This window comes from Drosophila subpulchrella, unplaced genomic scaffold, assembly GCF_014743375.2.
Source record: "Drosophila subpulchrella strain 33 F10 #4 breed RU33 unplaced genomic scaffold, RU_Dsub_v1.1 Primary Assembly Seq16, whole genome shotgun sequence".
In the NCBI taxonomy this organism is placed as follows: Eukaryota; Metazoa; Arthropoda; class Insecta; order Diptera; family Drosophilidae; genus Drosophila; species Drosophila subpulchrella.
This window is the reverse complement of record NW_023665498.1, coordinates 2,332,867-2,347,593: the sequence shown is the minus strand read 5'-3', so window position 1 is coordinate 2,347,593 and position 14,727 is coordinate 2,332,867. Positions and strand designations below refer to the sequence as shown.

General features: G+C 45.1%; 1 protein-coding gene across 3 annotated transcripts; it reads left to right on the top strand.

The window, feature by feature from the left end:
• Window positions 1-28: 28 nt before the first annotated feature.
• On the top strand, window positions 29-698 carry LOC119559049 (cytochrome b-c1 complex subunit 6, mitochondrial). 3 transcript variants are annotated; one of them, XM_037872175.1, is made up of 3 exons: window positions 29-173; window positions 289-379; window positions 434-698. In XM_037872175.1, exons 2-3 carry the CDS (start codon window positions 296-298, stop codon window positions 605-607), a joined length of 258 nt encoding a protein of 85 aa, XP_037728103.1. In that variant the 5' UTR covers window positions 29-173; window positions 289-295; the 3' UTR covers window positions 608-698. The 3 variants fall into 3 exon arrangements, with proteins under 3 accessions (XP_037728103.1, XP_037728104.1, XP_037728105.1); XM_037872176.1 differs by having other exon boundaries at window positions 156-211; XM_037872177.1 differs by lacking the exon at window positions 29-173 and adding an exon at window positions 178-235.
• The last annotated feature ends 14,029 nt before the right edge of the window (window positions 699-14,727 follow it).

The following is a 14,727-nucleotide window of genomic DNA, read 5'->3' as shown; positions in this document are numbered from 1 at the left end:
ATTTGTGAACGCTCCACATTGTTTTTCACATTAACTGTGTGTAGACGTGGTTTTATGGTAATAGGGTGTTACAAGGGAAATTAAAAAAATTTTCCTTTTGTCAATCTGGTAACATTATAAATCAGGCGTTCAATAAATGGAAGTGTGATTGCATCACAGTCATATAATTAAAGGTTATTACAGTTCATATACAAGATTATTCAAAAACATTGTAATATGAATAATTTTTGTTACCGTTGGTTTTGTTTTAGTATTATTTAACAGGTACTAATAAGTGTTTAATTACAGCTTGATAATGGCCTTTCGAAACTGGTTCTCACTTCCTGTTGTTCGAGCCGATGACGAAGAGGAGTTAGTGGACCCTCAAGCAGCCCTAAGAGTAAGAATTTAAATTTATTTTTGCAGAAAAATATTACATGTTTTTATGCAACAGGAAAAATGCCAATCTAAAGGCCATATTGAATCCTTGTACAATAAATACCAAGAATGCAATGATCGAGTGAACGGGCGATCTAAGACAACTGAAACTTGCATGGAGGAATTATTTGACTACGTTGCTGAATTGGATCATTGCGTTGCTCACAATCTTTTCTCTAAACTAAAGTAACTGAGAATGAAGGCATATTTATCAATAGCACTGTTTGAAACTAAATGCTTAAAAATTTTAACTTAAATAAACAATTTTTTTGAACAATGTACCTAAGTATGTATGCACATTGTAAATATGTAGTCATTATAGCTAGAGTTACATAATGGTGATGTCTAAAATAAGTCGATTTTCTACATATATGTAAATAAGGCGAGGTGCGCTGGTCCAGTCCTGTGGCAGTTCCTCCTTCCCTTTGTCCAGCGACAGTTACGTACATAGTATCTTATTAAGATTACGGTGGCAGGCTTGACTTCGCCTTTGGTGATTACTGGCCTTGTGGCTCAGCAATGTAATTGTACTATAAAATAATTGATTTTACGGCAGTGTGCCGGAGTAACGTAAGTTTATTCTTAAACGTTGATACAGAAACTGAATTGTAGTCTAAAATTGAATTGAAGTGCAACCCAAAAGCTGAACCCATAAGCTAGAAAGACACAGCCGGCACGCCGACTCAGCATAAGTGATAACGCAGACACTTGCAGCATGGTCAAGTATCAGGTTACCGCTGCTGACCGTTGTGGTCGGGGCGCTGAACTCATGCGTCAGCGGTATGTACATGTTTGGAGCAAATGAGTAAATTGAAGTGCGGTGCAAGTTTCTTATTTGTGAGCAATTCTTATGTGTACAAGTTATATGTAGTGTAGGTACGACCCATATTTTTGGTATGAGTGCTAACAAATGCACTATGGAAACTCAACCGGCAAAATCGGTAAAATTAATAGAAGACCAAACTGCTATATTTAAATTCAGCAACTCCGATAAAGGAAGCTTCTGCAGAGATAATTCCATTCTGGGGCTTAAGAAATTTGACGTAAGGCTAGCATTTCATAATTTCTAAAAATTACAAAGCATTTTTGGTATTTGGTATTGTTGAGGCCAGCGCCACCCTGTCCTCGACTTTACGTAGCACGTCCCGGTTCTAATAAAACTCGCAGGGTAACATATATCCAATTTATTATTCAATATATAACTGCTGGCTGTATGGCGTTACATATAGCCGTGAGAAAAATAAGTAAGGGAACCGCTTTAAAAATAATCGTAGCAGACGGTGGATAGTGCTGTACTGAATAAGCGCGGGCGAAGTAAGTGCTCGCGTACCCGACAAGTGCGCTTAAAGCTTGTGTTGAACGGTACAATTCCAGCCACTCATCTGCTGATTGGAACATTATAGTGGGCTCATTAGATCTGTCTATTGTAACAGATTTCGGCGGTGACATTCTCCCCCCGGTAAACTTGGCTCTCCTGCGTCTGGGTTACCCTCAATCTTGCCGACGTTCAATACAGCCAGCTTCGTTACGGGTCGTCGTAAGATGCCGTGGGCAGTCTTGATCGTAGCGCTTCTTACTTGCTGGTCCTTAGCTAAGACCACATCGGTGACTATTCCTTTCGGCCACGTGTTTCGTGGTAAGTTCTCGTCCACTATGAGGACGACGCTGCCAATCGTTAGAGGTGGCTGCTTGGCGTACCATTTTCCTCGGCGAGCTAAGTCGGGAACATATTCCCTGACCCATCGTTTCCAGAAATGGTCAGCGAATAGTTGAGCCGATTGCCACATGCATCGAACCGAGAGATTGTTGTCGAAGATGGGCTTATATCCGCTTACTGACCCCAGTAGCAAATGATTGGGTGTGATGGCTTCGTCGTCGTTGGTGTCCAGCGATACGAATGTGAGCGGCCTTGAGTTTATTATAAATTCGATCTCCCAAAGTGTAGACTCTCGCTAGTAAACTTCATCGCTGGGTAGATGGCGGACAGGACCCTTTTTATGGAGCCTATAAGGCGCTCCCATGCTCCCCCCATATGAGGCGCTGGTGGTGGGTTAAAGCTCCACTTAATTGTGTCGAACGATCTGTATACTTCGTCGAAGTCAACCCTTGGAAGCTGCTCGCAGATCACCTTCTCGGAAGCTTTAAAATTAGTGCCGTTGTCCGTGAATATTTCTCTAGGTGTCCCGCGGCGATTGAAGAAGTTGCGGATACACATAATGCATGACGAGGCGTCGGGGGAGTGAGCTATTTCTAGATGCACTGCCCTGACCGTGAGACAGGTAAAGATTACTCCCCATCGTTTCTCCTTCCTCCTGCCAACGGACACGAGAATTGGTCCAAAGTAATCGATTCCAACGTAGGTAAATGGGCGTTGATAAGCGGCGACTCTAGCAGTGGGAAGTTGGGCCATTAGCGGCGGTTTTGGGGAGGCATTATCGTTTCTGCAGCGCTGACATGCTCGTCGGGCTGACTTATATAAAACTCTTAAGCGTGGTATATAGTAAATGCCACGAATCCTATTGATGCAGGCCTCGTGCATGGTGTGGTGCATCTGACGGTGATACCAGTTAACAATTAGGCGTGTTACGTAATGCCCGTAAGGGAGTACTATTTGCTGTTGGGGGCACAAGTTTTCAGCTCTCCCTCGGATCCGTAGCAACTGGTCATCGTCTAGAAACACATTAAGACAAATTAGTTTTGAATTTGCGTTTAGAGCTTTACCTTTTGAGAGTAAACATATTTCTTTTCGGAACTCTGATACTTGCGCGTAGCGTATCAGTGTTGTTTGAGCGCGGCGTATCATCTCGGCGTTAATGCTCGTAATCGGAGGCGTTTTCCGCGCTGTTGCTTTCAGCTTTTCGATGTATAATATGAACGTTGCTACCGCTCGATATAGCCTCCGCCAGTCGGAAAAGTGTTCTACGTTCACGATGGGGTCCGGTGGTGTAGTAGCGACGAAAAACACCTGCTTCACTTCGATGTTGGTTGGGGCTCCTAGGTCGGTACAGGTGGGCCAACGAGAGCGTTCCTGGAGAAGATACTCCGGGCCATCAAACCATTTATGCATGGAAGTGTAACTCGAAGTCTTAGTGGCGATGTTAGCAAGGTTTAAGTCTGATGGCACCCAGTGCCATTGGTCGACATTGGTGAGCTCCAACACTTCTCCTACGCGATGCATTACGTACTGCTGGAACTTGCGCGGGTCCATTCGCAGCCATTTGAGGACTGTTTTGGAGTCCGTCCAGTAGTAATGGGAGTTAACTGATAGCCGAGAATTTGTTTGAATTGACTGGCTAAGCTTGGCACCAGTGACTGCTGCCTGTAACTCCATACGAGGGATGGACAGCGGGCTTAGCGGGGCAACTTTAGTTTTGGCTGCTAGCAGGCTAAGATAAACGAAGTTGCCTTGTTGGATGCGAAGATACGAGACTGCTGCATATGCAAGTTCACTTGCGTCTACGAAGGTATGGAGCTGCACGTCATGGATGTCCTCGTTGGTTCTGAAGAAGCATCGCGGAATCTTAACCGTGGCGATAAGGGTTAATGCCTGCTTCCATCGATTCCATCTTGGGAGCAGGCTTTCTGGTATGCAGTCGTCCCAGTCGGTGGGGGTCCGCAACACTTCTTGTAATAATATTTTCAGCTCTATAGTGTAGCAGGCGATGAGGCCGAGGGGGTCGTACATTGACATAAGTACTTGGAGGAGTTCCCGCTTCGAGGGTGCATCGTTTTCAGTCCATATGTCGCGTTTCAGACGGGAGAATTTGAAGATAAACGTTAGGTCGTCCGTTTCCGGGATCCAGTATAGGCCGAGGACTTTCTCGGCGGTGGTGATTTCGACCTCGGTTGACGATGATTCTCCGCCTAGTTCGCCAAGCACAGTCTTCGAGTTCGATGCCCAGTTGCGAATATAGATCCCTCCTGCGGCGTGAATATAGCGAACTTGTGTGGCGATTTCTATCACCTCCTTAATGTCGTTGCCGCTGTAGATAAAGTCGTCGACGTAGTCGTAATTTTTCACGGCTTGTGCGGCGGCGGGATATTGCTGTTGGAACCTGTCAGCGTTTCTGTCCCGTATGAAGTGTGCGATACATGGTGCGCAGTTTATGCCGAATGTGAGCGCTTCCATCGTGTAGACGCTTGGATGGTGTAGTTCGTCATCTTGGTCGTACCAAAGGAAGCGCTGAACATGGGCATCTTCCGGCTTGACTCGAATTGGATGAAACATCTCCGCGATGTCACCGATGATCGCCACCTTTCCGGCGCGAAATGAGATCAGCAGATCCACCAATGGTTTCAAGAGGTCGGGACCGGCGTGTATGAAGTCGTTCAGGGATTGTCCCCCTGACTGCGCCGCTGCATCCCAAACTAGACGAACCCTATTAGGTTTGTTCGGGTTTGTAATTATAAAAGTTGGTAGGTACCATACCCTCGCGTGTTCTTCCAATATCTCGGCTGCACTTAGCTTACGGGCATACTTCTTTTGCACGAGATTGTCGATCTCCTTTTGGGTTTGAATCTTTAGTGCTGGTTCCTTGATGAATTTCCGTTGTAGGCACTTCAGTCGTCTAAGGGCGTTTGGGTAACTATCTGGTAGAGCTACATTTTCGCTCTTCCACAGCAGTCCAATTTCAAATCTACCGTCCTCAAATTTGGCTGTCGAGTTCATGATGGCTAGGGCACGGGAGTCAGCTTCAGAATATAGGTGGGCACGTCGAGGAGCCTCTACTGCAAAGGTTTGCTTAATGGCCTCGTGTAAGGCGATGTCGGCTTCGTAGCATCTACACTCATGGATGTTAACGTGTCCCTCTGCGTTAGATCTTTTGCTCGGAGGGATTTGCAACGTCCATCCCAGTCGAGTTTTGGATGCAATTGGCTGGCGCCACGCTCCCTCCCGGATTCTAAGAGGTACGGCTAGATTCCAGTTATCCGCTCCAACGATTATAGTTGGTCGCACGTTGGCATATGAGGTAATTGGTAGTCCTTTAAGGTACGGGAGCTTCATGGCGAGCTCCTCCATGTTGGCGGACTGTATTGGTAAGTTTAGGCTTCTGACGCTGCGAACGTCTCTCAGTTTAAATTTGGCTCCGTTCTGCGTGTTGATGACACGTAAAGTCGCTGTTTTATAAGTTTCTTCGACACGGGTTGTATTGTCGGTCCATTTCAGGCAGAGTGGGTGTGGTACGCCTGGAAGATAGTTTCTTCGATCAGCGTTACTGATGATCCTTCGTCTAGAAAGGCAAAGGTGTTAATTTGTTGAGTCTTATAATCGATTTTGATTGGTACGATATGGAAATTAGTTTGATCCGCATGTCTATGAGCGAGAATGTGACCGCTCTCCAGCTCGTGTGCTGTTGGCTGGCGCGGGTGTTCGGAGCTGTAGAGTTGTTCTGCATGCAGTAGGGGATGGTGACGTTCGCGACAGTTGTTTATGTTGCATGTCTTCCTTGAAAGGCACTGGCTTCGGTGCTTGTTGAGGCAATTGAGGCACAAGTGATGGGTGCGGGACACGTCCCATCTTTCTGCCGTGTTCATAGCGGAGAAGTTAGGGCAGGTTTGGATCTTGTGGTCTCCGGCATCGCATATCACGCATTTCCCACTAAAACGAAGTGGCTCCTCACTCGCCGAATGGTAATTAAGGCGTTCGCTGCGCCCGAAGTAAAATGGGGATGATACTTGACTAGCTGCTTCGGCGATTGTGTACATCCATTCGCTGAATACTTTCACCACCGGCACAGCGGTTTCTTTTGGGTGCATGGCCCATTGCAATTTTAGCTGCGAAGGAAGCTTTTCCACTAGTTCCTGCACAAGGAGTGGGTTGCTCATGTGGGCAACTAGCTCGCAGGCTTCCATCGTTGAATATATGTTTCTTATGCAGAGTGCGTACTCGATCAGAGGTTCTAGTTTGTCCTTTGGAGGCGGCATTTTCCGTGCTTTATCAAGCATTGTCTGAAGTACATGCTCTGGCCGACCGAAACACATCTGAAGTGTCTGTATGATTTCGGGGGACCATCGCTGGTAATAGTAGCTTACTTTGTACTAGTTCTCGGGCCCTACCTCTTAGGCTTGACTGTAGGCGCATAAGGTTCTCCGCGTTGGTGTAGCCGGCGATCTCTGTGCTAGTTTGAAAACTGCTATAAAATAATGGCCAAGCTTGGGGGTTGCCATCGAATGCTGGCAACTCCCTTGGGATCGCTTGACGAGCGGCAATCTGCGAAGGTGTTGGTATGCCAGAGGTGAGCATTATTTTGTTGGCTGCGTCTGGTCCCACTAATAAGCGCCCTGCGGCTTCGACTTCCTTTGGTCTGATCAGCTGTTGCTTAACCGGGGACGGACCATGCGAGGTTAGGTTCGATAAACCGCATGGCGTTTGAGCGGGCTTTTCGCCTAAAGCTGAGATGCCACCCACTGCCATGCTAGTGGTCGTGACCGTCGTCGACGCGGTTTGTGTATTTTTGTTAATGTGTTCCAGAGGGGAAGCTTGATATGACGCGTTGTATGGAAGTTTTGCCAATCCGTTTCCTTGCGTCGGTGATGAGGAGGCCTGAGGTTTTTGGAATGACATCGGCATCGTTGGCACCACTTCTGTGATGACGTCGCGTATTATATTCTCGCAGTCACATTGCCAGCTGTGATCATCATCAACGCCCACGCACTCGCTGTGGTACCAGGAGTGGCATTTGCTGCACTGGACCATTCGATCACAATCCTCATGTGCACATCGCTTGCAATGGTACACTCCACTTGATAGGTTGTTGTTACAGCCGACCCCTTAATGAAAGCTTCTAACAGCACTGCTTTATAATCCGATGTTTTTTATTAGTTAAATCAAATTACAAAATCAAGATAAAATCAAGAGCTTTAAAAAATCTTCCTCTCCTATTGAGGATCGCTCTGTAACTGTATGGTCTTTCGATTGTCGGCGAGATGTTGATTGGTGTCGGATCCAACCGATGAATTTATGTAAATTAAACGACGTTTCAAAATGTACTGGGGCGGTAACATTCCCCCCCACGTAAACAGCTATGGGGTGTTTACATTTACTTAGAAGCAACGTCCAGTACAGCTATTTTGGTTGCTGGCCATACCATAATACCATGTTGAGTCTTAATAGTAGCAGATCGAACTTGACCATCTTTGGCTGTGACGACCTCTGTAATTCGTCCTTTGGGCCAAAGGTTCCTGGGTAGATTTTCGTCCACTACGATTACGACGTCGCCAACTGCCAGAGGATGTCGTTTGGGAAACCATTTGGATCGTTTGGTGATTATTGGCATGTATTCCTTCACCCACCTCCTCCAGAAAAGATCGGCTAGTTCGTTTGCCTGGCGCCAACGTTGTCTTGGGCTTGACTCGCTTGTCAGTGGAGGCTTGAAGCCGTCTGAGGATCCTAGCAATAAATGGTTGGGAGTAAGTGCGTCGTCGTCTTCTGCCTCCAAGGAAACGAAGGTCAGTGGACGGGAGTTTATTACGTATTCTGCACTTATAAGAGCATTTTTGAGACTTTCGTCGTTGTAATTGGCGTTCGGGGAAATGGATTTGAGTACCATTTTAATCGATCGAATTAAACGTTCCCATGCCCCGCCCATGTGTGGTGCGGCAGGTGGATTGAAGCGCCATTTAATTTTGTCATATTTTATAACGAGCTTGTCGAACTCAACATTTTTTAGCTCCTCTTTGACAATCTTTTCGGTTGCTTTGAAATTTGTTCCATTGTCAGAAAATATTTCCTTGGGTTCCTAGTGTCAAGGCTGTGGGCTATCTCTATATGAACTGCGCGCAGAGTGAGGCATGTAAATATAACACCCCACCGTTTTTCTTTGTGTCGGCCTCCGTTAACGAGAATTGGACCGAAGAAATCCACTCCAGTGTATGTAAAGGACCTCTCGAAGCTGGCGAGTCTAGCTGGCGGTAGTGGTGCCATCTGAGGTGGTTCCGGGATCGCCGTATTATTTTTGCATCTTTGGCACGCTTTCCGTACGGATTTGTAAGCAACACGTAACTGGGGAATAAAATATACGCTGCGGATTAGATTAATTGTTCCCTCGTGAAGCATGTGATGGTTTGTTTCGTGAAATTCCTTTACTATAAGTTGAGTGATGTGGATGCGCTTTGGAAAGACAATTTGGTCTCGGCTTTGATTTATTGTGTCTGTACGGCCTTGGGTACGCATTATTCCATCACTATCTATGTAAATATTCAGTCCAATCAATACGCTGGGCTTACTTATGAATCCGTTTGATTGAAAAGTCTCGAGTTCCGATTTGAAGTTATCTTGTTGTGCTTTCCTGAAGAGTAGGTTTTTGGCCGACGTCAGTTGTTCGAGCGTAAGAATTTTTTGGAGTTTCTTAGCTTTGCATCTAGCTCGTAGAATGTCCAAGTATAACAGAAAAGTAGCCGTTGCTCGGTATAAGCGCTTCCAATCAGAAAAGCGCTCAACGTATAATGGTACCACTACTATGCTTTCTTTTCTGATTATCAAGACCGTTTTTTTAATCTGTGAGTTTGGTTTGCTGATAAACTTTGTCGCCATGTCTGCTACGTTAAGCTTTGTTGCAAGGTGAGTTCTCGGATCGGTAGGAATTGTGTGGGTGCTCCTCCGATTTCGCATGTTGCGGCTGTACATCATTGTAGCTGGTATGAGTATGTACATTATTCGTCCTTGAGTATGAGGTTGAAACGACTGTGGAGGCTGCTTCTGCGATCTTATACAACCAATCGCTAAATGCTTTCACATTCGCTATGGATCCATCTTTTGGGTGCATTGCCCAGTTCAGCTTATATTGATTTGGAAGTTTGTCAACCAACTCGCGAACAAGCATAGGGTTGTTTAGATGTGCATCTAGTTGACAGGCCTCCATGGTAGCACAGATGTTGCGAACAGCAAGGGCGTAGTCGATAAGTGAATCCAGCCTGTCCTTGTTTACTGAAATTCGTTTAGCTTTCTCAATTAGTTTTTGGCCGACGTCAGTTGTTCGAGCGTAAGAATTTTTTGGAGTTTCTTAGCTTTGCATCTAGCTCGTAGAATGTCCAAGTATAACAGAAAAGTAGCCGTTGCTCGGTATAAGCGCTTCCAATCAGAAAAGCGCTCAACGTATAATGGTACCACTACTATGCTTTCTTTTCTGATTATCAAGACCGTTTTTTTAATCTGTGAGTTTGGTTTGCTGATAAACTTTGTCGCCATGTCTGCTACGTTAAGCTTTGTTGGTACCCAATGCCACTGACCAGCGTTTGTGGTCTCCAGGATTTCTCCTACGCGATGCATTACAAAAGAGTAAAAATTACGCGGGTCCATCGTCAGCCAGGAAAGTACTGTCCTTGAATCGGTCCAATAAGTGTGTTGATCGACGCTTATGTTGCGAATGCTCCGCACTTTGTAGGATAGACGTGCACCGATTACGGCAGCAAGTAGTTCCATGCGGGGTATGGAAAGTGGCTTGAGGGGAGCCACCTTACTTTTTGCTGCGATTAGTGAGACGGTGATATCATCCCCTTTTCCTATGCGAAAGTAACACACGGCGGCATATCCGTACTCACTGGCGTCCACGAAAGTATGTAGTTCAACAAAATCTGCCATACAAAGTAAGGGCGAGTAATGGCGCGGTACTTGAACAGTTGTAGCTTGGGGTAGCAAGTCTTTCCATTTCGTCCAAAAACTCAGCCGAGGTCCTGGTAAGATGTCGTCCCAGCCTATGCCTATGCGCCAAATTTCCTGAAGGAGCATTTTGAGGCCAATAGTGTAGCAGGATAAGAATCCTAATGGATCAAATATGGACATCAACACTTGCAGTACCTCGCGTTTGGTTGGCAAGGCTTCTTCCGAAAGGACGTTTCTTTTCATTCGTGCAAATCTGAAAACATATTTAAGCATGTCAGTTACTGGTTCCCAAAACATACCGAGGACTTTTTCTGGATCTCCGAGTTCCTTTGGCGACTGTAGATCGAGGGAATCACCCTGTAAATGTTTCAAGACTTCGGGTGAATTAGAAGCCCAGTTCCTTATATTGTAACCTCTAGCTGCGTGTATGTCTCGGACCTTTAGGGTAACCTCGATTGCTTCAGTTTCGTCGCCTAGGCTATCTATGTAGTCGTCGACGTAGTGTGCCTTGGTAATGGCTTCGAACGCACGCGGGCTTTGCAGCTTGTATTCCTCCGCGTTCTTGTCGCGAACATAATGAGCAATGCATGGCGCACAGGATATTCCGAATGTCATAGATCTCATTACAAAGGTTCTGATTGCTTGCGTTTCGTTGTTATACCATACAAAACGTTGAGCGTGCGCATCTGATTCCAGGATTCGAATTTGGTGGAACATTTCAGCAATGTCGCCACAAACAGCTATCTTACCAACTCGAAACGCCATTAATACTTCGGTAAATGGATATAGTAAATCGGGGCCGGTATACATGAAGTCGTTGAGTGACTTCCCGTGGGATTTAGCAGCCGCATCCCAGACGAGACGGACCTTTTGAGGTTTATTAGGATTGTGGGTTATAAATATTGGAAGGTACCACACGCGTTCGGGCTGTTCAAGGAGTTCGGAACTGGACAGTTCGGATGCATACCCTTTTTCGAGTAGATTATTTATTTGCATCTCAATTTTGCCAAAAAGTTCAGGTTCTCGGTTTATCTTAGCCTTTAGACAGTTTAGACGTTTCATTGCGTTGTTGTAGCTTTCCGGAAGAGTTGGATTATTCTCGCGCCATAGAACTTGATAATGTCCTTCATTCTTTGAACAAGTTTTATCCAATATTTCCAGGGCCTTCTCGTCATCCACGGAACGAAACGTCTTTGGAGTAACAGTTTCAACGCAAAAACTTTCTTTAATGCTCTTTTCAATCTCGTCCCAGTTGCACTGGCAGTGGTGCATGGAAAATGCAGTTTTGGAGCTTGTGGAGCCTTGCAGTCCCCAGCCGAGAATACACTTAGACGCAATGGGATCATTCCATTTTCCTTCTCTGAGCCTTCGTAGTACAGCGAGCTTCCAGTTGTTGGTTCCAATAAGAATCATTGGTTCGGCATTCGAATAAGATTGTAGGGGATTTCCATCTAGATGTGGAAACTTGGTGCGCAATTCATGTACGTTCACCGTCTGTTTTGGCAAGCCTAGGTTTTTCACAGTATGGACATTATTTAGCCAATATGTTTTAGTGGCGCCTGCCCCGGCGACTCGAATATTGCAGCGTTCGGAATTGCTCTCTCTTCTGGTGGTTTGATTGGTCCACTGCATACAGATCGGTTCGGGGGTGCCACTTATGTTTAAACGCTTAAAGAAGGATTCGTCTATTAGTGTGACCGAAGAGCCTTCGTCCAGGAAAGCAAAGGTGTCAACTTTAATATTGTCACCTTGGACATGTATTGGCACAATACGAAAATATTGTTCAACTTCTGTTGACTTGACTTGGTGAGACGTGACAACGTTGATATTGGGCTTGCCTTTGTGAAGTAAGGGATGATGCCTTGACTCACATCCTCCAACACCGCATGCATTAGTAAAAGAGCATCTACGGCCATGAACTTTCAGGCACTTAAAACAGAGCCTGTTGTCGCGAACAACTTGTTGCCTTCCTTCGTAAGTGAGATTTTTGAATTGTTCACATTGAGCGACTTGATGCTGTGCGCTTTGGCATACGAAGCAAGGTGAGTTCTCGGATCGGTAGGAATTGTGTGGGTGCTCCTCCGATTTCGCATGTTGCGGCTGTACATCATTGTAGCTGGTATGAGTATGTACATTATTCGTCCTTGAGTATGAGGTTGAAACGACTGTGGAGGCTGCTTCTGCGATCTTATACAACCAATCGCTAAATGCTTTCACATTCGCTATGGATCCATCTTTTGGGTGCATTGCCCAGTTCAGCTTATATTGATTTGGAAGTTTGTCAACCAACTCGCGAACAAGCATAGGGTTGTTTAGATGTGCATCTAGTTGACAGGCCTCCATGGTAGCACAGATGTTGCGAACAGCAAGGGCGTAGTCGATAAGTGAATCCAGCCTGTCCTTGTTTACTGAAATTCGTTTAGCTTTCTCAATTAGGCGATCCAGAATTTGATCTGGACGACCAAAGAATATTTTCAATGTGCTTATAACCTAGGGAACCATGGTTGGCAACAAAAGCTTGTCTCGGACTAGATCGTACGCTTTCCCTTTAAGACATTTTTGAAGTCGAAGCATATTTTCGACATTAGAAAAGCCGGCAGCAGAAGTGCTGTTTTCAAAGGCGCTTATAAAGGTGGGCCACTCGTCTGGGTTTCCGTTGAATGTAGGTAAATCAGCTGGTAGTATTTGTCGAGCTGATAATTGAACGCTGCAGGGGCCCATTGTCGTGGGTGTCCATGTCATGTTGGGATCATGTTGGCGCGACAAAATATTATATTTTTGTTCAATATATCTCTGCTCAGCTTCTCGTTTTTCCTCTAGCATCTGTAACATAAGAACGTTAGTTGATGTGTTTATACCGGGTGTTTCTTGTAAACTCATTTTCGGCTCTTTTTGCAATCCCTGCGCGGCGGAGCCTTGATGTGCAGTTGTATTGGTCTTCACGATGTCGGTATCACCCTTCTCGCAAGGAGGGCAGGCCCAGCCTTTAAGATTATTTGCTCTTTCTTCACGCACACAAGAGAAATGGTACCAGGTCTTGCAATTATCACATTGAACCCATATTATGTCTTTCCCGGGTCGATCTTTTTTGCAAGCACCGCATATCGAGGTATCATCTCCCCGTGGAAGCATTTTTAATTGTTCGCGAAACTGATTTCGGTTGTGAGCTTCTCTGCCTGTTGGGGGAAAATTTATTTGCTTTCGCAAGCTATGCCCCTACTCACAGCCTTAGTTGGCAGAAAGGCAAACCGTGGAATCAGAATATAGTTTTGTTCTTTTTTTTACCACGAAACACTAACACCAATACGCGGAGTGTCTTCTCAGGAATCTATTTATCAGTTTCTGTCTTCGGTTGGTGTGTATACACTGATTATAAATGTCGCAGTTAATTTAAAGTTCGTGTCACGATTATTGTTAATGTACGGGACTGCGGAACTTTATTGTTCTTAGGACGCAGTCGAGCACCAATTAATAGTTAACCCGCTGTTGGAACTAGATTAGGTTTAATATTGTTACTACAGAACTTTATTGTTCAGACGCAGCAACTTGTGGTGTTTTGTTTCTTTGTACTCTCGTATATTTAGATTTTTTAAAGAATGTTACAGCCGACCCCTTAATGAAAGCTTCTAACAGCACTGCTTTATAATCCGATGTTTTTTATTAGTTAAATCAAATTACAAAATCAAGATAAAATCAAGAGCTTTAAAAAATCTTCCTCTCCTATTGAGGATCGCACTGTAACTGTATGGTCTTTCGATTGTCGGCGAGATGTTGATTGGTGTCGGATCCAACCGATGAATTTATGTAAATTAATCGAAGTTTCAAAATGTACTGGGTTGTTGTTATCCATGTTGGGAATTGATGTAGGTCGGGCAGTTCCCCGAATATTTTCACTTGGACGGGGCTAATGGACTATTAAGTCGGGCACCACGTGATCCGCGTGATTAGTTACGTAATTTATTACGATTATTTTTAAAGATTGTTGAGGCCAGCGCCACCCTGTCCTCGACTTTACGTAGCACGTCCCGGTTCTAATAAAACTCGCAGGGTAACATATGTCCAATTTATTATTCAATATATAACTGCTGGCTGTATGGCGTTACATATAGCCGTGAGAAAAATAAGTAAGGGAACCGCTTTAAAAATAATCGTAGCAGACGGTGGATAGTGCTGTACTGAATAAGCGCGGGCGAAGTAAGTGCTCGCGTACCCGACAAGTGCGCTTAAAGCTTGTGTTGAACGGTACAACTCCAGCCACTCATCTGCTGATTGGAACATTATAGCGGGCTCATTAGATCTGTCTATTGTAACAGATTTCGGCGGCGACAGGTATGATTAATGTATGGGATGTATTAATTTTTTGTATGTTAAGCCTAATACTCATATCGACGAAATACGCGAGCTAACTCTTTTCGTCGGTTCTGTTTTTCAATACCAGAAACAAGGAAGAACGCTATGGTCGAGTACCTCGACTATCAGATACCCGTTACTCAGCTAAAGGGACCAAAGGGAAATGGAGATATGCAAGCAGCAAAGCGAGATTGAAATGCGCCACCTACCGGCGGTAGACAGATTTAAACGTTATGAACGTTACAGTGGGCGTGGAAATTTTTTTTTGGATCAATCGATAGGTATTGACGAGACCAATACATTTCAGCTAAAATTTGTGATCTAGCATGAAAATTGTGGGCGCCACAGGATTGGGCGGC

Coding starts and splice junctions, on each gene's coding strand:
- LOC119559049 (XM_037872175.1), top strand. CDS start 296: ATGGCCTTTCGAAACTGGTTCTCACTTCCTGTTGTTCGAGCCGATGAC. Junction 380..433: donor ACCCTCAAGCAGCCCTAAGA/GTAAGAATTTAA, acceptor TTTATGCAACAG/GAAAAATGCCAATCTAAAGG.